General features: G+C 35.3%; 1 protein-coding gene across 3 annotated transcripts in view; it reads right to left on the minus strand.

Moving 5' to 3' along the window:
• Window positions 1-8: 8 nt before the first annotated feature.
• LOC116299105 (uncharacterized) overlaps window positions 9-21,798 on the minus strand; it is a 29,728-nt gene continuing 7,938 nt past the window's right edge. For 2 of the 3 annotated variants that reach the window (XM_089026926.1, XM_089026924.1), the window contains exons 10-32: window positions 21,574-21,730; window positions 21,289-21,330; window positions 21,057-21,131; window positions 20,343-20,643; window positions 19,754-20,035; window positions 18,959-19,270; window positions 18,694-18,829; window positions 17,313-17,513; window positions 16,150-16,285; window positions 15,512-15,635; window positions 15,131-15,179; window positions 13,686-13,712; window positions 13,396-13,545; window positions 12,062-12,107; window positions 11,478-11,525; window positions 9,846-9,954; window positions 7,057-8,322; window positions 6,493-6,836; window positions 4,195-4,713; window positions 3,856-3,944; window positions 3,553-3,646; window positions 3,085-3,298; window positions 9-766 (exon numbers count right to left, since the gene is read on the minus strand). In XM_089026926.1, the coding sequence (XP_088883052.1) occupies window positions 459-766; window positions 3,085-3,298; window positions 3,553-3,646; window positions 3,856-3,944; window positions 4,195-4,713; window positions 6,493-6,836; window positions 7,057-8,322; window positions 9,846-9,954; window positions 11,478-11,525; window positions 12,062-12,107; window positions 13,396-13,545; window positions 13,686-13,712; window positions 15,131-15,179; window positions 15,512-15,635; window positions 16,150-16,285; window positions 17,313-17,513; window positions 18,694-18,829; window positions 18,959-19,270; window positions 19,754-20,035; window positions 20,343-20,643; window positions 21,057-21,131; window positions 21,289-21,330; window positions 21,574-21,730 (5,029 nt within the window). In that variant the 3' untranslated portion in view covers window positions 9-458. Of the gene's footprint in view, window positions 767-3,084; window positions 3,299-3,552; window positions 3,647-3,855; window positions 3,945-4,194; window positions 4,714-6,492; window positions 6,837-7,056; window positions 8,323-9,845; window positions 9,955-11,477; window positions 11,526-12,061; window positions 12,108-13,395; window positions 13,546-13,685; window positions 13,713-15,130; window positions 15,180-15,511; window positions 15,636-16,149; window positions 16,286-17,312; window positions 17,514-18,693; window positions 18,830-18,958; window positions 19,271-19,753; window positions 20,036-20,342; window positions 20,644-21,056; window positions 21,132-21,288; window positions 21,335-21,573; window positions 21,731-21,798 lie in introns of all 3 variants that reach the window. The other variant, XM_089026925.1, reaches the window with a different exon arrangement.

The raw sequence follows: 21,798 nt of genomic DNA on the forward strand, positions 1-21,798 counted from the left end.
TTGGTGATTTTCCCATACAACAGCTCAACTTATATTAAATAACGCAATAAAAACAAGCAAACTTTTTTCCCTTTCTTTTCTTTGAGTCCACAACATTTGACGTCTAGGTGACGAAAATGGTGTTAAATAAGAGGACATACTACGGAAATTGATTAAATATCATTTTCACCAACAAAACAGCCATTTGCAATAACTATCTTTTTATTTTCTTGAAATTGCGCGGAATAAGATCCAAGAAAACGAATCAAGGCGGTGTGATTGACAGACGTATCATTCTGGATCCAAAACTGGCAAGAAACAAATTACGATCACGTGGCTATACGCTCTTGTAATGTATCCCTGCCCTTTTCAGTTCCATTATCGCCCACGCGAAAATAGATATTTATGTGCTAATAATGCCACAGGCTTTTAGTTCTTATAATACTCATCTTTAAGTATACATCATAACACCTAAATTTTTACCACCCAAAAAACTTTTTTCTTGGCTTTCCTGACATCATTTGCTCCACCACAAACTGAGCAAGGTCTTTTCGGTTGATTTCCTCAAGAGCCACTGCAAGCTGTGAAACCAATTGGTTCTTTCCTAAGGTACTTTGCGTCCTCCATATGCCCAATAAACGGAAGGCTTTCTCCTGAGGTCCCATATTAAGGCCCATCATCTTGTGAAGATCTGTATCAGCCACACCTAAGAATGTCCCCAGCTGAGACCACTCGTCGTTAGTTAGTTTATATGCCACTCGACGAAGATCTCGGTCGTTTAAGGCATCTGAACAATTCAAATTAGAAATTAGAAAAAATGCATAACTAAATATCGGGCGTGATATTTTTCTACGTGTAACAAATAGACGTCAGTTTTTTAAGCGTCTGTCCTCTTATTCACGATAAACTGCGTCATCACATTGTCAAAGTAGTGTGGATCTGCATACTACTTTGACAATGTGATGACGAAATCTATTGTCAATAAGAGGAAAGGCACATTAAAAACTGATGTTGTTTTTTACAACGACAAAAACGATGATAACTTCTCATTTTTAGTGATCAAAACAACCAACGTAAAGAGCGCGCGCTCGTTGACGTCAGCTTTATCTGTCTGTCCTCTTGTTGATAATAAAAAATAACCAATCAGCGCGCGAGAAATTTGTAACTTATTGTAAAAATTAATTTTTACAATAAATAAATAAATATCGTTCCCCTTCAGTAAATGGCGAACCATTCAAGTTAGTCTTGAAAATAAAGTAATTACTATTCAATGCCCCCAGCAAAGAGAAAATGAACTAAAAGAAAAAATCTTCGCGCCCCATCATGAGCACTCTTTGATTCTATTTTAGAATCTTTGATAATATTCTTAGAATCACATTTGCCTTGTTTGTTTTTCTGCACGCGCTCTACCCTGTTTGCTCATGTTTTCTTGTGTTTTTCAAAAATACCTCTGATATGTTGATGGATCAGATTGTGGAGGGAATCATTTCTCAATGTCAATTTGAATTTCGGTATTTCTGAATCATTTTTATATCAGAAGCAAATAAAATATATTCCTAAGACTTAAGTCTGTGAACAGCATCCAGCTGATCTGAAATGGTAACGTTGATATGACGTCACTACAAAACTGAGGTATCATTTATGAAGCCTGTGAAAATTGACGAGCGAAAAATAAAAGCCTGTCCACCATTGCAATAAAATATAAAACTAACTCATTATTGTGTTATCGTTAACAACGTCGTATTAGGAAAGTCCTTTTTTTAAAATTGGTTTCCTGGAAATCCGATTCCAAGAGGAAAAGTTACATCTCAGTTTTGCAAATGTTCTCGATTCTGATTGGCTACCATTTTCTCTCACAAAACAAACAAAAAACGACCACAAACTGGAAACTCGTTTTTACTTAGTCTTGCGCGCTGATTGGCTATTTTTATCATCAATTGAACAAATTGACATCAGATTTTAGGTTGCTGTTCTCTTAGTGACAATAAATTGCGTTTTATTTCATACATACTGAGATTTATAATTTGTAACTTCCTGTTTGTAAACCCATTTTCCAAATTTTCTTTGCCAATCAGAATGGCAAAACGATTATTTCACATGTGAAAAAATCATTTCGTTCAATCACAAGGAGCTGTCAAGACGTATTGTGTTTTCAGCAGCTTTGTAGAGCACTGTCGCTGTCAATTAACGGCAAAAAAAAAAAAATCATCCTTACTGGTTGACCTGGTTTAGGTTTTTCCTTTATTTTCACCTCAAAATATATTAGCAAAGTGGCTGAGAAATCTAGAAGATGTGCTGCTTTGGACAAACCTATAGAGAGATTCATTGATGACCCCCCCCCCCCCCCAAATTTCTCGCCAAAACACGAACAAGAGATGTTGGTTTATTGACTTAGTTCCTAAGAGAGAAGAATGAAGCAAGAAAAGTCAAAGAAATTCCACCAAAAGAATTAAATGACCTTATCAGCGAATTTATTATTGCTGTTACGAAAAAGGATAGCGAAGGATTTGAACCATCTAGCCCGCAGAGGACTCATTTCAAGCTTCAATCGGTACTTAATACTGAAACAGAGCCTGTAAATACCCAAAGAGCATAATTGTAGACAAAAAGTTTGAGCAGACGCAACAAGCTTTGTAAGCTCGATGACTTCGTGAAGAGAAGAAACAACATAGACATTAGAGATGCGATTTGCGCTTCGACAAACTTTGCTTTAGATCAGGATGTAAAAAATTGAAAAGGATATTGAAAGCGTTTAAGACCACTATTTGTGCGAGCTTTAGGGGCAAGAACATCTTCTGAAAGAAGCAGCGACGTAGTCAGGGGGGGGGGGCATTCGTTGTAATATTGCAAGCAGGTCGGGCCGCGCCCTCCGCGTGTGCCTCATTTATTATCTACTAAATAAATCTCTTCTCGACTTTTGTTATTACAAATAAACTGAAGTTAAGGAGTGGTGCGTTCGACACTAGTCCTTCCCATGATCCTCTTCTAGGCCCCTTCCCAGTACACAGCACTGTAATGGGGACCTGGCGTCAATAGCATAAGTTATAAGTCAACAACTATAACAACTTCTACAACAAGATAAACAACTTCTTTAGTTTTACGTACCGTTATTATTGGAAAAGCTGGTCTCCTCTTTCTTTATCTCTTCGCAGGGGGTCGATGAACCTCCATCTACTATGTCATCCGATATTGAACCAGAGTCAAGACTTGCCGTGCTTTCCTGAAAAGCTTTCGCTTTTGGTAATTTATTCTCTAATCTTTTCTTCTCTTCCGCAGCTTCTTTTGTTCGCTTGTCTAAAAGCACCTTCATCTGTCGTATCTTGGTGGAAAAAGGGGGTATATTTGCATTTAATGACGCATATATAACCGAAAACATCAATTCAGCCCCAAATATTCAGGTATTGTTTTTAATTCGTCATTTTAATTTTTTCAAAAGGACCAGAAATATATTCTGAAGCTTTTTTTTTCATTCACATCCGTTGACGTTTGAAAGAGAAGATGGGAAAATCTGAAGAAGTAATTGCTGCCTAGCTTTTATTTATAGTTTTGACAAACATGATAGTGACTACATACCATGTTTTGAAGTTCGTTCTCCTTCTTGAGCCACAAGCGCTTTTCTTGTGCATACCTCTTTGCAAGATCTGTCTGTAATTCAGAGCACTCTTTCCTATAAAAACGTAATAGGATCATATAGAATTGAGCTCTGTGACTCTATCGGCCGTAGCAGAAATTATTTTATAACCTTGCAACTCATTTCCAAAGAGCCGGATCCAAGTCTCAACTTCCTATATGCGCTTTACAAAACTAAAGCAGCCCATGAGCTAAGAAGCAATGCACGTGTAAATATTTGCATGGTTTTGCCTTATCGTTATATACCTTAATCGTTTTGTCCATTTGTTTTCCATCTCTTCTTGTTCAGCTTTAAGCTTTGTTTGATAACTACTTTTAAGTTGTTGAAGTTCTGCCTATTTTAAAGAACAATCAAATCCATCGGTCGTAATTAAAGTAAAAGTAACAGTTTAAGAAAAAATTTGCATTTAACGTTTTCCTATTCCACCGTGTGCTTCTGCCTGTTTATTTTCGTACACTCACTTTTCTCAAACTCAAACCCTTTTGACCTATCCTTTTAGACTTTTAGTTTAAGTCCATACATTCATTCCACCTATCTCCTTTCTTGCACGTTTATTCGCTGTCCTGCATTGTCCTCGTACTAACCTCAGTGGCAGCTGATTTCTGCTTCGCCTTTCTAAGTTGATCCCTCAGCTCCTCTACTTCTTTATTTGATTTTTCTGTAATTCCATTTTGGGTGACAACTTTATCAGCTCCGGTATCGTCACTTTGAGTTTTTCTTTTCTGGAGCTCTTCTATCTCATTTTCGTACAATTTAATCTTCTTGTCCCTCAGCGTGATACCTATGCTGAGTTCCTCTTTTTGTTTTGATAATTTCTTTGTTAAAGTCTGGAGTTCCTGGACTTCTTGACGAAGTGCTATAATACTGTTGTTGTCGAATTGTTGCTTCTCTTCTCGTAACAGAGCAAGTTCTTTGTCTACTGCTTCTTTTTGAACAGTTTGTGTCTTGAGAAGAAGGCCAATTTCTTCCTTTTCTTTTAAGAGGCGTTTTGTTTCTTGTTTCAAAGTTTCAAGTTTTTCCGGGCCCGTGTCTTGCTGTTTCTTTTCAGTCTTGCTTTCGATTGCTTTTGTCTTGGCTAGTTTTGCAGACAAGGAATGTAATTCCTAATGATTAATAAAGTAAATATGTAAACCATAAATTTTAATTAGTAATATCAAAGGGACCAGTCATCATTGATCTCCGGGGGATGGGTCGGTGGATTTAGGGGGCAACAGACAGCTACATATTGACAGGTGTTAAAAATGGAGGGGGGTCTTTACACAAAAATAAGATAAACATTTAAAACAACCGTTTTTTAGAGGGGATTCTAAATAAGTGCCTCATGGGGAGATCAGTTCAGTAATCTTCTTCATGTCGCAACAGCCCCTCTTTCCCATGTAATAAAAAATGTCCCAAAATAAATACAGTGTCGCCAAAGCTGCAAGAAGTTTTGTGCAATAGCACATGCTTGTGCTAAAGTGACAATGCAAACTGAAGTGAATGCATTTTAATTACATTTAATCAGAATTAATTTGTGCCATTAAAAATAGCGGTCTACTTAATTGCACATTACATATTAACGTAAGTGAAACAAATACTAAATTGTACCTGAAAGGTTTTACCAACTTCAGTTTTATGAATTTTATTTGGAAGAGATATTGTCGTAAATACATTAATGGAATATTCAAGGGTTGATCTGTGGTGCTTGTATCCTTTTTAGTTTTATTGTCAGGTTATGGTATTACTCGTTTTTAGTGGAGGGAAGGGAGGAAAGATTTGTCAATTAATCAGTCATTATTATAATAACTAACAAATGAGTGGTGTGCGTGCAATGAAAATCCTCTTAAAAATTATGCTAAATCCTTAAAGTGCTTATAAGCCTTTACACAATATTTTTAGGATTGATTCTTTAAATAGTGAATAGTTGACTGTGAAAATAATTCGTCATTTGAATGTCGGGTCTTTGAGCTACGAAGGTTTATATTTCCAATATGTTAATGACTATGACGTAATAAGGGATTTGAGTTATTTTGTGGCAATTTTTGATATTGAACGCTGGACATTTTTTGAAAACAAATTTGTAAGAACCTTTACGTGAGTCACGAGTAAAAGGGGGATGCTTTTAAAATACTGTATTCCAGAACGAGTGCAGTGTTGTATATTAAATGATCCCTTATGTTACGTCATAGTCATTAACATATTGGGAATATAAACCTTCGTATCTCAAAGATCCGACATTCAAATGACGAAATATTTTCACAATTAACTATCCACTATCTAAAGAATCAATTCTGAAAATATTGTGCAAAGGCTTATAAGCACTTTAAAAGATAGCCATACGAAGTGCCTTGATTGGCCTATTGCGGCAGTACTAGTGCAGAACAAGACCAACTGGCATTGCTGTTGTGTAATTGATCGTTCAGATTATCAGTACTCCAAGGTGTCAATGGCCATTACATTTAACAGTGCAGTGAATTGTAAACGAAACTGATATTGATGTTTATGGTGCTTGGTGCTGGTCGAGTGCTTCATGCTTTAGTACCAAACAACTGTACAAGCCTTCCGAAGCTCCGTGGATACACTCTTGCATGAATTTTCATTAAAAGCTTTTTTGACATCTTTTTGTCTTTTTCTTTATTTCAATGGGAATAATTCGTCCGTCTCCACTAAATGCAAGCATAAATGTCTAAAAGGTATCACTGTCCTATCTCAGCATGAATTTCAATCTCTTAATTTGCCTTATGCCCGCAAATTATCTTCTTTTATTTAAAAAAATACCTGTTTTGAGAAGCAAAATTATTCAATCCGAGGTTTGACGTTCAAAGAAAGCAGAATTTTTTGCAATGATCAACTTACGTTACTATTACTAAATAACTTCTAAAAAGCAAGTCTTGCAATCTTACCCTTTTCTTGTCGGTTAATTCATCCATCAGTTGAGCCTTTTCTTCGTGTTCTACAGCAAGCTTTTCCTGCAGCAAATCGATCTCACCTTTAGATACTGCAATAGTCGATTTGTGGGTCAAAATTGTCGCTTCTAAGTCAAGAATTGTCGTCTTGAGTGTTTCGATGTTAGAGTCAGACGGGTTGCCATTGTTCAGTTCGACAGAATTCTGTACAGATCGAAGCTCTCTTTGTAGATCAGATACTTTGTTTGCACAAGATTGAAGTTCACTCTGAAGTCGAAAGCATTTTTCTTCCGCTGTATCGAGATTTTTCTTGGTTTCTTGATTTTCGTTTTTGAGTTTTTCTGAAAGGAAAGACATGAAGGACAACAAAAAGGTCAATAAAAGAAAGAAGTAAAAGATGAAACAATAAGATTAAGTATTTTTACTATGATTTATTAAATCAGTTTTCAAGAAAATTCGTTTTGGAATGCAAATGTTTATCGATGATCAAAGTTAGAGTAGTGAAAGTTAGTGTCTATGAGTTTAGGCAGACCTTGTTCCAGCATAACGCAAATGACTTACCTAACTCCATAGTCTGATCACGCAAGGATTTCAGCTTCTCAACCTCTCCATACGATTTACTCAACTTTGATGCCAGTTCTTCGCAGGTCTTTTGAGCGTCTTCCTTTTGTTTTCTTAACTTATTTCCCTCCTTTTCAAGTTCAGATTTCTCTTCCTTTAATGCTGATATATTCGCTTCAAATTCCTTAGCAGAAAGGCACATCTTGCTCAGCCTCTCTACATCGTTGCTTGATTTTTGCATTTCTTCCTTCAGTTTGGTACACTCTTGAGTCCTTTTTTCAAGTTCATTTTCGAGTTCTTTTACTTTTTTCTCTAAAATTTCATTTTGTTTGAATGAGTTCTTTTTATCTTTTTCCATAATCGCAAACTTTTTCTTCAGTTCAGAAACTAAATTTTCTTTCTCCTGTCTTAACTTTGTATATTTTTCATCTATCTCATCTTTTTCTTTCCTAAGTTGACAGATATCTGCAGTCTTCTTCTTTTCCTTTTCCAAACTTGAAATACTTTTTCTTTTCAAATCCTCTTCCACGGCTCTATTTTCTTTTTCGAGGTCTTTCACTTTTTTTTCCAAAATTTCTTTCTGTTCAATTGATTCATTCTTTTTTTGCTCGAGAACTTTGAGCTTTTCAGTCAGTTCAGACACTAGTTTCTCTTTTTGTTGTACTAGCTTATTGTACTTTTCCTCAATCTCTTCTTTTTTGTTCATAATCTTTGAAATTTCCTGTGATTTCTTGTTCTCGTTTTCTAGCTGTTTGTTTTTCAAATCTTTTTCGATAGCTTTACTTTCTTCAAGTTTTTCTTGGAGCCTTTTATTAGCCAGTAGGTTTTCTTTCTTCTCTCGTTCGTATCTGTACATTTTCTCTTCAAGCATGTCATACTGTTCCATTTTGGTCCTCATATTATCATACTTTTCTTCCATGCTTTCATGACTTCTGTTCTTCTCTTCTAACTTCTCTTCCAGTTCTTTTCGTAGTGTTTCAAGATCACCAATTTTTACCAAAAGTTCGTTCTTAGATTTCACTTGCTTTAAGTACTTTTCATTTTCCTTTTGTAGGTTTGAAATCGTTTCTGTATATCCCCTTTGTTGGGAGTCTAGTTTTTGTTGCAAACTTTCTGTTTTAGTTTCTGATGCTTTGACCTTTTCTTCCAGTTCAGCTCTTTCACTTTCTACCTCTCTTAGCTTCAACAGGAATGTTTGCAACGTGGCTTCAAGTTCTCTAGTATCTGCGGCGTGTTTCTTTTCTACATCCTCCTCTGAAACAAAAACTAAAATAATACTCTTCATCAGTATTCTTGTGTGGAGTCAAGTATTAGCTTAAAGTTTCGTTTACGAGAGAGAGGGAAAGCAATAAAACAATTTATAATATAGTCAAGTAAATCTGCGCGATCTGATTGGTTGAAAAGCATGAACCATTTGCCCATGGGTTGCACGCTCACGTCAGCTTTTTTAGCTTCGGCGAAAAAAAAAAACTTTTTGTATCTCTTTGCTGACAATTTATCTAGAAAAGATAACTGAAAATGATTGAAAAAAACTAGCGAAAATACTCATCAATCTCCGACATTTAGTATAGAGTTGTCATTTGATCAGCCTAGTAATAATACGTCAAGATTTGCATCACTTTCAAACAGTGAGCTGGACAAGATTGTGTCAGAGCATCACTCCAAAAAGACAAAGCAAACCACAAATCGGTCGGTGTCTACATTCAAAGGATTTTAAGCAATGATTAAATAAATACAAAAATATTGTTATCGTGTATTTATTCAACAAAAGTATTTCCAAAGTAATTAACTATAAATATCTTGCTCACCATCTACTTCGCAGCTTCACAACTGCAGTGAAGTACTTTCTGAAGCTCTACATGGGAGGGAAAGCCGACAAAGCGTACTACCCAGAGAAAATTAATCCAGTTCAGTCAGTTAGTTTTGATCCGTGTACGAGATTATTTCCATTGCTAAGTCATTGTACGATAACAAACTTGAACATCGTCAACAACAACAAAGACAGCCACTTTGTTTTTCACTGATTTTCTCGGGCATTACTGTACTAAGATATGTCAACATTTGAAATGTACTTCTTACAGTTGAAAATCACTTTCTCCGTAGTTTTGGACATCTTTGATTCACTTGTAAGCTAAATTTTTGCCATTATTTTAGTCATAACAATCTTCTGTGTAAAAAGCTGCCATTTTCAAAACGACTGTTTTTCTGTTTTTGGCGCCTTTGTGCTTTTCATTCACTCAAGGTGCGTAAGGAGAATTTAGGGCATGATCAACAAATACAGTCTATAATTTGTATTTATTTCTTGTTTGTTGACTTGACTATATTATAAAAGCAATAGATCATAAGTAGCTGTGCGTCCATCGAGTTATGGATGCACTTGGGAGGTTGCTTAAGCACTCAAAAAAGCTAGAGTTGCACTCCGCTTCGCGTCGTGCAACTCTTACGCTTTTCTTCGTGCTTAGCAACCTCCCGCGTGCATCCATAACTCGATGGATGCACGCTACTTATGATCCATTCCTTAATTAAAATCAAACATGTTGATGGTGGTCGCTAGCTTACGAGAATGGTCGTTTATGAAACAGTGTTTATATTGAGGCATTGGAATGTTTGAGTAATTAATATTCACTTATGAAAGATCGTTGCTTACAAGAGTGATCGTTCAAAGTGAGCCCAATGTATCACAGCAATTTTATATAAAAGTAACATTATGTTACTTTATTACTGTTGAGTTCGATCGTTTTGATAGATTTGTTAACGAAAGAATAAGATAACATACGATCTGTCCTTACCATCATCGCTGGTACTGTTCAATCGTAAATATGACTCGACTGATGAAATACTCTCGTGCAGATCTCCATTGGTGAGCAAAGAATTACTGATGTCACTCAAACTTGTAGTCTAAAACCAAAAAAAAAAAGAGAATAAAGGAATGAAGGTAAATAGGTATAGTCCATAGCACAACTTGAAAATCAATACACATGCAAAAATACACCAAACAAATGACAGAAAAACAAGATTGTTTGTCAGCTTAAAGTAAGAAGACTGCTAGAAGCAAGTTAAACACACGTAAGCACGTATAAACGTTATCTAGAGGTTTTTAAAAACATTTATCTATTTATTGATTGTGTTCTTCAGTTTTTGATGCTTCTAGTTCAAGTGCTGAAATTAAACAATAGCAGTGGCATCGCAAAGCATCAGTATCTTGGCTTCGTTTTTCATACAAGACACTGGTAATTTCAAAACATGGAAATTATTTCTGTTCTTTTTCCCCCCCTGCAAAGTGCCTATAAAGATTGTTATTTATGTGTTGTAATTACTAAAAACCTGTTTAATTGCCTACTATTGTGCACGCGTGCACTTACTGAGCATTTACATAAGAAGAATTTCGAGATTTGTTACCAAAGGTGCACAAAAAAAAAAAAAAAAAAAAAAAAAAAAAAAAAATCTAGACGCATATCTGCGTGAACTCGGGCTTCATAGCAGAAAATCGAAAGAATTCTTCGTGAACACTGTCATCCTTCTGACGAAACCTTGAGAAATTCCGCAATTGCTCGACCATGTGCTTATGTGGCGCATACTACGCACGCGCATAGAACTTGCGCATGCGCTTTGAACGCAACTGCGATTTGTGACAGAACGCAAATAAAGCCCAATTTATACCTCGGGCATTTCTTTGAAAGCCCCAGTAAAAAAACCCCGTTCATTTCCAATAAAAGAATTTTAGGTAACTCAGGCCCATTCAAGAGATTTTGATGTCACAGGAGGCATTATTAGATATACAAAACGGTTTTGTAGCAGAAATTGAAACATCCTGTACATTTAACATTCAGAAAGATTTTTTCTCCAGAATGGGTGTAAGATTATGGAATCAAATCCCAGATCATATAAGGAAATTATCAAAAAATAGCTTTAAAAAAGAAATTAGGTCATTACTGTTTAAGAGTCTAGATTTAAATGGTTATTATGTTGAAATTCCAATGATGTTTAAATCATAATTCTTGATACGACTTCAACTTCCGTTTGTGTTTATTTTTCACTCTTTATTTTATCCAATTGTCTTTTATATATTATAAACTATAAATGTGTATCGATATTTATTATAAATAACACTTAATCATATCTATTAATTGTAGATATTATTTTTTTCCTTTTTTGATTTTTATTTGCACCATAATATTGTAATTATTGTAATTATTGTAATTATAGATGTTTGTCTTTCCTTTTAACCTAACTAGAATAGCTTTAAGCTACTTGCAGGTAAAAGTGTAAATATTAGTGTATTAATTGAAAACTATGTAATGTATTTAAAAAAAATCAAGTAGCAACGTAACAAGAATCAATACTTTGCTACTGACAAACACAAATCACAGAATATTTTAAAGACAACAAAACAAAGCATTTCATTTCTTTCATATACTAACGTGCGATAGTGTCGACACCCTTTCTTTTTTTCCACGAAGTCCAACGGTCTATGAAAATAAATATTCACAATTTAAAACTAGTATAAGTAGGAGTAGGAGTAGGAGTAGGAGTAGGAGTAGGAGTAGGAGTAGGAGTAGGAGTAGGAGTAGGAGTAGGAGTAGGAGTAGGAGTAGGAGTAGGAGTAGGAGTAGGAGTAGGAGTAGGAGTAGGAGTAGGAGTAGGAGTAGGAGTAGGAGTAGGAGTAGGAGTAGGAGTAGGAGTAGGAGTAGGAGTAGGAGTAGGAGTAGGAGTAGGAGTAGAAGTAGGAGTAGAAGTAGGAGTAGGAGTAGGAGTAGGAGTAGGAGTAGAAGAAGAATATTATACTGGGCCCGTGTGAAACAAAGTTATATATTATTGCAAGGGAGTTAGTTTCTATTGCAAGACACTGGGCTATAATATATCTGTGATGTGTTTACTTTCCTCGTAGCACTGGATATTCATCGCACAATGTATAGTTATTAGGAAAAAAAAAAAAAAAAAAAAAAAAAAAAGAAAAAAACTTTTTTCCCGCATTGGGCTAGCGAAGTGGTGATTTTACTCTTACCATTATCCAAGGATGTTCCAAACATTGTCCTGCGTTAAGCCTCCCCCTGAATCAGAAATAATATAAATTCTGTATTTGTATTGTAGGGAATAAAAAAAAGTTTAGAAGCCTTAGTGTTAGATGGCAGGAACAATACAATTGTTTTATATAGGAGAAAAAAATTAAATCTCGAGAGTAAATGGATTTTATTGTTTTGCCATCTAGCATGACCGCCGACACGTGATACAGTGTAAAATCTCTATTGTTTATTAGCATAAACCTACTAACATACTATCAAGAATCCACCTGTAATCTGATTGGCTAACATACTCATCCTGTGATAGATAGCGAGTAACGAAAAACAAACAAATGGATGCTCAAGTTTCGGCGGAATCTCTGCTTGTTCTCTAAAAAATCTTTAAAAATCGATTGTAGAAAAGACAAGACTATATCAAGGAAAGGAATGGAGGTTTCGGACAGTACAGATAAATAGAAAAATGAAGAATTACAGCAATTCTAACACGAAAAAGCGGTCGTCAGCTTTCATTGAGATTTTCAGAGCAAAACGTACGACGGACAAACAACTGACTACTGAGATAACGATGTTATTTTAAAAGGATTTCCTCAAAGAACAGAAAAATTCCAAAAGAAAACTTATTCACATGTATTTAAGAAGAATTTAAAAACGGTAAGAAAAGACGAAACAATAAAGATAGTGCAAGTTAACTGACAAGAATCTAGAGCGAATTGTAAACATGGTACGGCTTTGAATGATCTGACAACAAAATATTTGTAAACAAATTCGTTCAGTTTATTACTCATTAATCAGAAAAATGATCCCAAGAACTGATAAAAAAGGGGGAAAATCTTGGAAAGAGAGGTTTGGGCGTAATAATAGAGACAAAATGCTATAGAAATAGAGCAAGTTTAAGCTTATTTGCGCGTTGACGAGTCGAGTTCGCAAAGATGAATGAAAACAGTGCTGCCGGTTGACCGTCGTTTTGTTCAGTAAAGATTTCAGTGTCAATCATTCTTAGTTTTCAATATTATAATATTAGCTAGTAGGTTTATTCTAAAACAATTAGACTACTAGTTTCTATGAGTCAAATAGTCGATTCGGCGCTACGCGCCTCATCGACTATCTATTGACTCATAGAAAACTCGACCTCCTAGTCTAATTGTTAAATAGCAAAAGAGTATACGCTATTGTTCATAGTAAGTTATATTTTGATGGTATATTTAGGAAGGTAAGATGAAAATACATAGTGATAACTCACTTATGTGTTTTTTTTCTAATTTTTCTCATTTCCTAGCATTATGTACTTGATATGTAATTTAGGATAAGTCGTACTTACGATTTTTCCTTTACTAACAGTTTTGTAATCAATTCTTTAGCCTCCTCCCCGACGTCATTGAACACTTCAGTGAAGCTCCATTTGCAATGAGTAATGTTGGCAAATGTCTCGGCTTCGCTTTCGCTCAGAAATGGAGATATTCCACTTAACCTGGGACGAGAAACAAAATAGGATTCAGTCATCTAAACAAAGATTTAAGATGGATTTTGGGTTCTTCTTCGGTCTCTCTTTTCCAGCCGGAGTCGGAGGCTTATAAGGTTGATTATAAAAAGATACGCAGGCGTACTTACATCATATAACTTGTTATGCCAACGGCCCTTTAATAGAAATAAAGATAAGACTAATTTAGATAAATACTTTTTCCTTATTCGAGGTAGTGTAGATAATGTCCTACATAAAAAAGGAGTAAAAAATCAACAAGATTGGAAAATATAAGTGAATTTCAGTAGACGATGGTTTTTTTGTTGTTGTTGTTGTTTTTTGCTTTTTGTTTGTTTGTTTGTTTGTTTTTGTTTTGTTTTTGTTTTTGTTTCTTTGTTTTTGTCCTTGCTTCTTTGTTTTCGTATTTGTTTTTTTGTTTTCGTTTTTGTTTCTTTGTTTTTGTTTTGTTTTGTTTTGTTTTGATTTTTTGTGTATTTTTGTTTTGTTTTGTTTTGTTTTGTTTTGTTTGTTTGTTTTGTTTTGTTTTGTTTTGTTTTTGGTACTCTATTAATATAATTCTTAATATTAATACTACAACTGAATTACCTACCTACGAATAATTGAAATAGCATTAAATTAATATGGGCGAAAAAAATTTTTTTTCGTTAAAAAAAAAACCAACAAAAAAACGAAAAAACAAAAACAAAAACAAAAAAAAAAAAAACAAAAAAAAAAAAAAAACAAAAAAAAAACAAAAACAAAAACAAAAACAAAAACAAAAACAAAAAACAAAAAAAAAAAAAAACAGAAAAAACAAAAAAAACAAAAACAAACAAACAATAAAAAAACAAAAATCGGACGTTTTTTTTTTACAAGAAGCTTTTAGCACAAAAGAAATAGAATCACAATGGCTAATAATAAACAGAACTTATGAAATCGAATGTTTAATAGCGAGAGAAAACAACAAAGAAAAACTTCATATTTCTAAATGGGAACCTATTATACCTCATTTAAAACAAATATTGACCGCCACTCAAAATTAAACGCTATTTTGCTATATGATAGCCCAAGTCTACTATTACTATCTTATAAGTATTGTGATGTACCTATATAATAGTGTCAACTTTTTCCACTAGTATTTTTGTAACCCATTATTTCAATTTATGAAATTAAGGAATAAAAAATAATGATAATAAAATATGAAATAAAATAAAATAATGGTTGGCCCCCTGCTCATTACATACAACTGGCCCACTATTTTAGCAAACATCGTCACAAAATCTATACCGAGCAAAACATTTTCTGCACGAAAGTTTCGCCCAAATCTAAGAGGAATTAAAAGTAAAAGTGTCAATGAAAAGATTTTTATCGAATTCAAGGTTTAAAAGATGGTGATATCGTGATTGAAAGTGTACTGTATTGTAAAAACTTGCCTCATTTGTATGAAGCGGTATATAGAAAAAATAAATACGAGTACTAAAAATATATTTTACTTTTATTTAAATTGGGCTCCCTGTGGACAAATAGTCTCTGAATTTTCGTTAGTATTCCTCAAAACGTTATCCAATTCAATCAGGATTTGTCAAGTGCTTACCACATGTCTGTAGCTGGTGATACACTGTCGTAACTAACAATCTCCGGTGCTGAAAAAGAAGAAGAAGAAGAAGAAGAAGAAAATAAAAAAAAAAAAATAAAAAAAAATAAAAAAAAAAACCAGCAACAGAAGTCTTCTAAAAGCTTTTACTTAAATACTCAAAATATACATGAGGTACGTTATGAGAAAGAAAATGATATCCTAAGAAGGAAAATACTAAAAGAAAACCGCCAAAACTGGTTTACATATTTCGCTAACAGGTATTTCTACGTATACTATGGATCGATGTTTGGGAAGCGCAGTTTTCACAGACCTCATTACCCTGCAAAACTGCGTTATACGAATTTGCAAAGAATTGACTGATTGCAAATCATGACTTACCAACGTATTCAGCGGTTCCTTGTGATATTTTTGTTTCAACTTTCGGATCGTATTTCCTAGCCAAACTGAAGTCTATCAGTCTGATCATGTTTCCACCTTCGCGCTTAAACATCACATTCTCTGGCTGTTGAAAAAAAGGAAAATGACGATTGGCTAAGAAACGATTTAATTAATGACTACTTAGTAATTGTCCATCATTCCACTGATTAATATATTCATTCATTAAATGATCAGCCATTTACTCCAAGAATCTACCAATCCGCCATTTCGTTGGTAAGATGGTCGGTCACTCAATAACAACTTTTGATAATATTGATCACCGCATGTACAGCAGTGGCGCAGCTCAAGGGGGTTGAAAAGTAATGAGATGGAGCCTTTGGGAGTGGCTAATTTGTCCGGGTAAGTGGTGGAGGGGGGGGGGGGGGTGGGGGGGGGTGGGGTTAGGGACTATTCAGTCCAACAGAGTTGGTAGAGTGGAAAAGTGGATAACCGGGAAAAAACCTTTGGAACCAGAAAGAGAACCAGCCAAATCCGCTCACATGGGCCAACTGTGATTCGACCTCAGAGGTGAGAGGCGTGCGTTTTACTACTCCGCCATCCTGACTTCCCTAGTCAGTGTTATCGCAGCATGAATATACCTTGACATCCAGATGCATGAATTTGTTACCATGCATGTAGTTCAGAGCTTCTAATAATTGCCGCAGGATCTCGACACTGTCTGGTTCTGACATGGGGGATTCACTGATGCGCTGCAATAAATCTCCTCCGCGATTGCTGTATAAAACAACCAGATACAGTCATCTTTAGGCAGAGCCAATAAACGAATCAAGATAACTTCCGAAAATAGCCTCTGTGTGAGGCGATGGAAGAGGTCTGAGGAGCTAAAAGGTTGAAGGGAAGGGGAAATGAATGGCTGTTCTAGTTTCCCCCTTTTTATCTATTCTATAAGTTATCAGAAGGCGTTGATGAATTTAATTGGACGAGACACCAGTCTCAATTATTGATCTGCGATCAATAACCTTAGTAATTGGACACAGCGTTAGCAACAATCTTTCCATTTGCAGAGGGGTTTTCTGGCTGTAATAATGTTGTTCGTTGGAACTGCTTTCATAACCACCACATGTTATCAAGTCTTCGTCGTTGAGTTAAACAAACAATTTGATGGAGTTACTATCAATACTATAAAAAATACGTTATTAACTTACTAGATGATTGGTAACTTTATTTTTATGATTACTGTTATTGAAAAATTGAAGTTTTTGCAATATAAACATTATTTTTAACGTTATTGATTTGGCCGCCATATTAGTGTCCCTCAATGGGATACCAAGATGGCGGACCAATACATTTCAACTAGATTATGGGCATAATCAATCGCTTGTATTATCGTCGTATCGAAAACTTCTTTTAGCAGGATTTTGGCTGAGATATCAAGTTTTGGCTACTCTTTAATTTAATACAAACCCCTTTTTTATATAAACCTTGGCAACATTTTTGATGACGTGGTGAAAACCAAGAACAAGGATATTGTAGCAGGCAGTCCTTTCTCCCCCTCTCCCCGGCCCATATCGGTCACATTAATATCAGTTAACCTACTTGGAAGCAAAGTACACTATTTTCATTAGGTACATATTGTACAATACTCTAGTTACGTAAAGGTTTCTGGAAACAACTAACTGAGGTGAAGAGAACTCATGCAGAGCTTTACGGGTTTGTACGGGTTTTTACGAGGGCCAAGAAACTCTTAAAAAACTGGTACAAAACACAAATTAACTCTTCCAAAAAAATTCTTGATACTCACTATTCCATTACAATAACCAGTTCCCGTGGTTTTTCAAAAGCTTCTCGCAAGCGACACAAGCTAGGATGACGTAATGTGTTCATGACGTCAATCTCTCGTTTGAATTCGTCCTTTTGGCTGGGCCGTGCTTTGATGAACTTGGCAACGAAATGAATACCGGTACTAATGTGCACGCATTTTCTTGCAATACCAAATCTTCCCCTGAAACAAATACGCACAATAAGTTTTAAAAAGCTTCCATAAAGATACCTCGCATTTCCGAAGTTCACAGAAGTATTGGAAACGACCTCGCGGTGAGTAGGATTGTCGCGTTGATTGATAAGTGAACGATCACATGAAAACTTTTGGTTATCTTAACTCAATTACCTCCAGGATGAACAATTAGAGCCTTTTGTCCATCTCTTCTTTGTTTGAATAAATTCCGTGCAATTGTGGGGATGTTTTAGAGGAAAAAATGGACGAATAAAGTAGTTTCCTAAAACCGTCCCACAATGTACTGAAATGTCTAGACCCAGTTTTCTCCTCAACCCGCTTGGAATGACTATTGAACGTTCGACGTGACAACTGAAAAATCCTTTAAATTTTATTGAGGCACTGCACTATATACATTTTGAAACTTAAAAGGGGAAAATCCTCAATCAAATTCTGTACGGGACTATATTTTTTCATATTGAATTTGCATAAGAGTAGATAAAAAGAAACTTTGTTAAAAAAAATTAACAAGCACAAAATGAATAAAAATAATAATTTTGACCACACTTTGAATATTCCCCAAATCTTTTGACTTTTTTTTGGTAAAGCGATATATAATTTTGGTTTCATTTAAAAGATAATAACATAGAAGACCTCGATTCAATTTTATAACCGGTGACGTAATAGTTTGCTAAATGATTCTTCTTCTGATACGTGTTGATACACCAGTATCTTGAGTATCTCGCCTTTATTTTCTATTTCTAAAATCAGTAGAGTGACCACAGTAAATCCGTGAAACTTTAGTAATACTAAATTGCACAATTTCTTGCAAATTCCATTGTTTTCTATTGTTTAGCTAGCACTATTTTGTACTATTTAATAATTAGTGTTTCATGGATTAATTGTTTGCACTCTATTGGAATTGAACTTAATAAACTCATTAATAATTCCCGAAAAACGCAATAAAAATCATGACCGTGAAGAGTTTTATAATTCTGATACAGAATCATGTTTAGCTGCATAAGAAACTAACATAGACGTTTGTTTTAAACCAATATATTATATTCGTGCCCGTATTGTATACAACACGGCCACTCATACTGTATATATTACTTGTAAGAGGAAATCTTTTTCATAAATTCTTCTAATAGTATAGGTATAATATTACAGTGAACTTTCTTTAATTTACCTTCCAATTTCTTCTTCAATGGCGTAGAAGTCCTCAATGTATTCTTTCTTAATCTCAATATCTTTTTCTTCATACAACTCTTCATCTGTTTCTTCCTCGCTTTCGTCCTCTTCATCTTCATCATCTTCGCCCTCAACTTTCGCGCGCAAAATAAGAAGCCAATTTTCAAAAAAGCCATTCAAGAAAGTTAAGTATCCATATTCACTACTGCAAACACGCACGCTCGTTTCTTATGAACGTGAGAATTTTTTTTTTTGTAACTCACCTGCCACCATAAAGTAGCCAGCACAAGTGTTCCTCCCGCCATCATTTTGTGCAACACAGCAGTATTCACCAGTGTCATCGTCTTCCACATTTGTAATCACTAGAGCGTGTTTACCTTCTCCATTCGTTGTGAAAAATAACCTCCCTCCTTCTACAATGTCCACAGCGTTCTTGAACCATTCTAGCTGGTAATCCTCTCCACTCACGTCCACCTCCATTGTCGCTGTTTCGCCCTCTTTTGCTGTCATGTCTGTTAGTTCTTTGTTAAAGACTGGAGGGTCGATATCTGCACCACTTTCTTCATTCGATTCGACTGGAAGTTTAACAAGGTAACAAAGGGTTATAAAATTTCTAACATTCAAGGTAAACACGCAGCACGGCAACGAAAATTTAGAGAGTTGTGTAATGTAACAGTGTTATCCTTTTTCATACTCGGTAAATACCGCTGTGCCATATGACTACAGATTCATTTGCAAAGAGTTGGTCTCGTTTATGAAAACGTTTGAACGTTCCTGCTCCAGTTTTGAATAACTATGGTTAAGTACTTGTAGTGTTCAAGCAATTATTCTTTGATTACCCCAGGAGCTTCTCAACTCGGATAGCTTTAAGCTTAATCGCAAAACTAGAATATCGAAATAGGCCAAGTTGAGCAATACCAATTTTTTGAAATCCCACTGACTTTAAATGGTGTTATCTGTGAGAAGCTGACTTTGAAACGACGCTAAACATGCACGACAGCGGTATCCATCGAATTCGAAGCTGGTGTATTATGGTGAATATTTTTTTGCAATACTACCTTCCACTGTAAGATATCCTCTTGTTATAGCTTTGCCAGCATCGGTTTCAAAGACACAGCTATACTCTCCTGTGTCTTCCTCCTCACACTCATCGATGATGATTGCATGAGTACCATCGCCGTGGTTCACTATCGTCACACCTTCTCTCTCGTTCACCTCACCACCGTCAAAATACCACTCAACATCACTTCTGGCATCTCCATTAATAGTTACCTCCATGGTAACTGAGTCACCTTCACTGACTGTGACGTCATCAAGTTCTTTGATGAATGCTGGTTTTTCTGTAGCAAAGGAGTTTATCTGAGATTAATACGCAACATCAATTTTTTTTTCTATTTAGAACAAAAAACTAACCGCTTTCAGGGAATAAAGTAATCAATGGATGAACGAACGAACGAATGGATGAATGATTGATTTAAAGTCAGCCATAATTAGCTAAAATCGCAATCATTTAAAATTTTGGAGAAAGCATGGTATACTATCTTAATGTGACTTTACTGTGGTAGAATGTAAAAAAGGAAACCCAGGAATTCAATAACGCGTTGTTTAACATATAACTTTAATATACATGTAATGATCTATTCTTACTTTGAAAGTGATTGTTTTTGTGGGCTCTGCTTGTTTGGTCTACGATCGACGTGCCATTAACTTGAACAGGTTTATTGGAGTCATTTTGTTTTACTTTCACTTTACGGAGATCATTTTCTTTCTTGTCACTTTTAGACTTTTCTTCCTTCTCACTCTCATCTTCTTCTTTTTCTTCTTCTCCTTCTTCGGCGGCTGACAGATTGGCCAACATTGGCGCGATGGATGGGCGTGATTTGTTAATCCCAAGTAAATTGGACATCGAAGATAAACGTCGCACTGCTACCAAAGCGTTAACAGATTTCTTAAGAAAATAAACAATAAGATATGATCACTTTTATTAAAGTAGGGTGGCACTGGAGCTAGGGGCAGTCCATGGGATATCAAAACCAGTTATTATTATCATTAGGGCTACCCAATTGGATTCATGTCATCCAGTTACTTAATGCTAGTTTACTTCATCAGGAAGGACTTGTGAACTGAATAGCTGTGTTGTAGTAGCTGTTTATTAGTTATGCTACGGTTTTTGTGTGCTCCTTATATAAATTGCCCTGTGTATAACAATATAACGTCCATTTTTGGAGCCTAAGCCCACGACTTTCGGATTTGTACCGACTCCAGATGCTTTACCGGCTAAGCTTGAAAATTATGATAGTAACTGGCAGTAACGTCCATTACTTCCTGCATGAGCCTGGCGCTCAACAGCTAGTACCATACCTGCCATCTTCTCTTTGCCAAAAATTGCTTCAGCTTTTTGGTGTCAATTTTTACTGCATTTGCAGATTCACTTTTCTGGAAAACAATGAAAAGATTTAACAAGATATTATCGAATACCTTTTTGTCAATCAGTTAATCATCGTCTTGAATAGTGAAATAAAGCATGTAGTTAATAGGACGAGATCATTTCCCTCACTTAACAATGATTAAAGTATTCGTCGTATTCATTTACCTTCATCCATTCGTGTTCCAGGCAGGACTCGACAGTGTTCCTCTTCCTTGAAAATAGAGTAATAAATTAAAAGATTGTGAGTTTGCCAATAGTAAATATATATATATACCACATATCAACGATGATTTGTACTCCGGAATTGCTGCCTGAAAGAAGTGCAATAAAAATACTCGTAATTGCTATTCCTCCTATTTAATTAACGGCTGTCCATTTGTCACCCTTGCTTGATAATAATATCAAACTACACTTTAAAAGGAATCAGAATTGCTTAGCATCAACCTTTACATACTTTGGATCCTTAATCAGCAGTTGTGAAATGAATTCCTTAGCTTCATCTGAAATAACGTCGAATGCCTCGTCATCGAAGTCCCACTCGGCTGCGTTCACGTTTGATAGGGTTTCGTTATTATCGTCCCCCATAAAGGGAGAAAGACCACTCAGACTTGAAAGGTAGCAAACAGGAAAAGTAGTTTAATAATTACATTATGACTTAAGCCACTTAGAAAATGA

Source organism: Actinia tenebrosa, unplaced genomic scaffold (assembly GCF_029948245.1).
Source record: "Actinia tenebrosa isolate PJP-AT-01 unplaced genomic scaffold, QUT_ActTen_1.0 PGA_scaffold10__47_contigs__length_13832649, whole genome shotgun sequence".
In the NCBI taxonomy this organism is placed as follows: Eukaryota; Metazoa; Cnidaria; class Anthozoa; order Actiniaria; family Actiniidae; genus Actinia; species Actinia tenebrosa.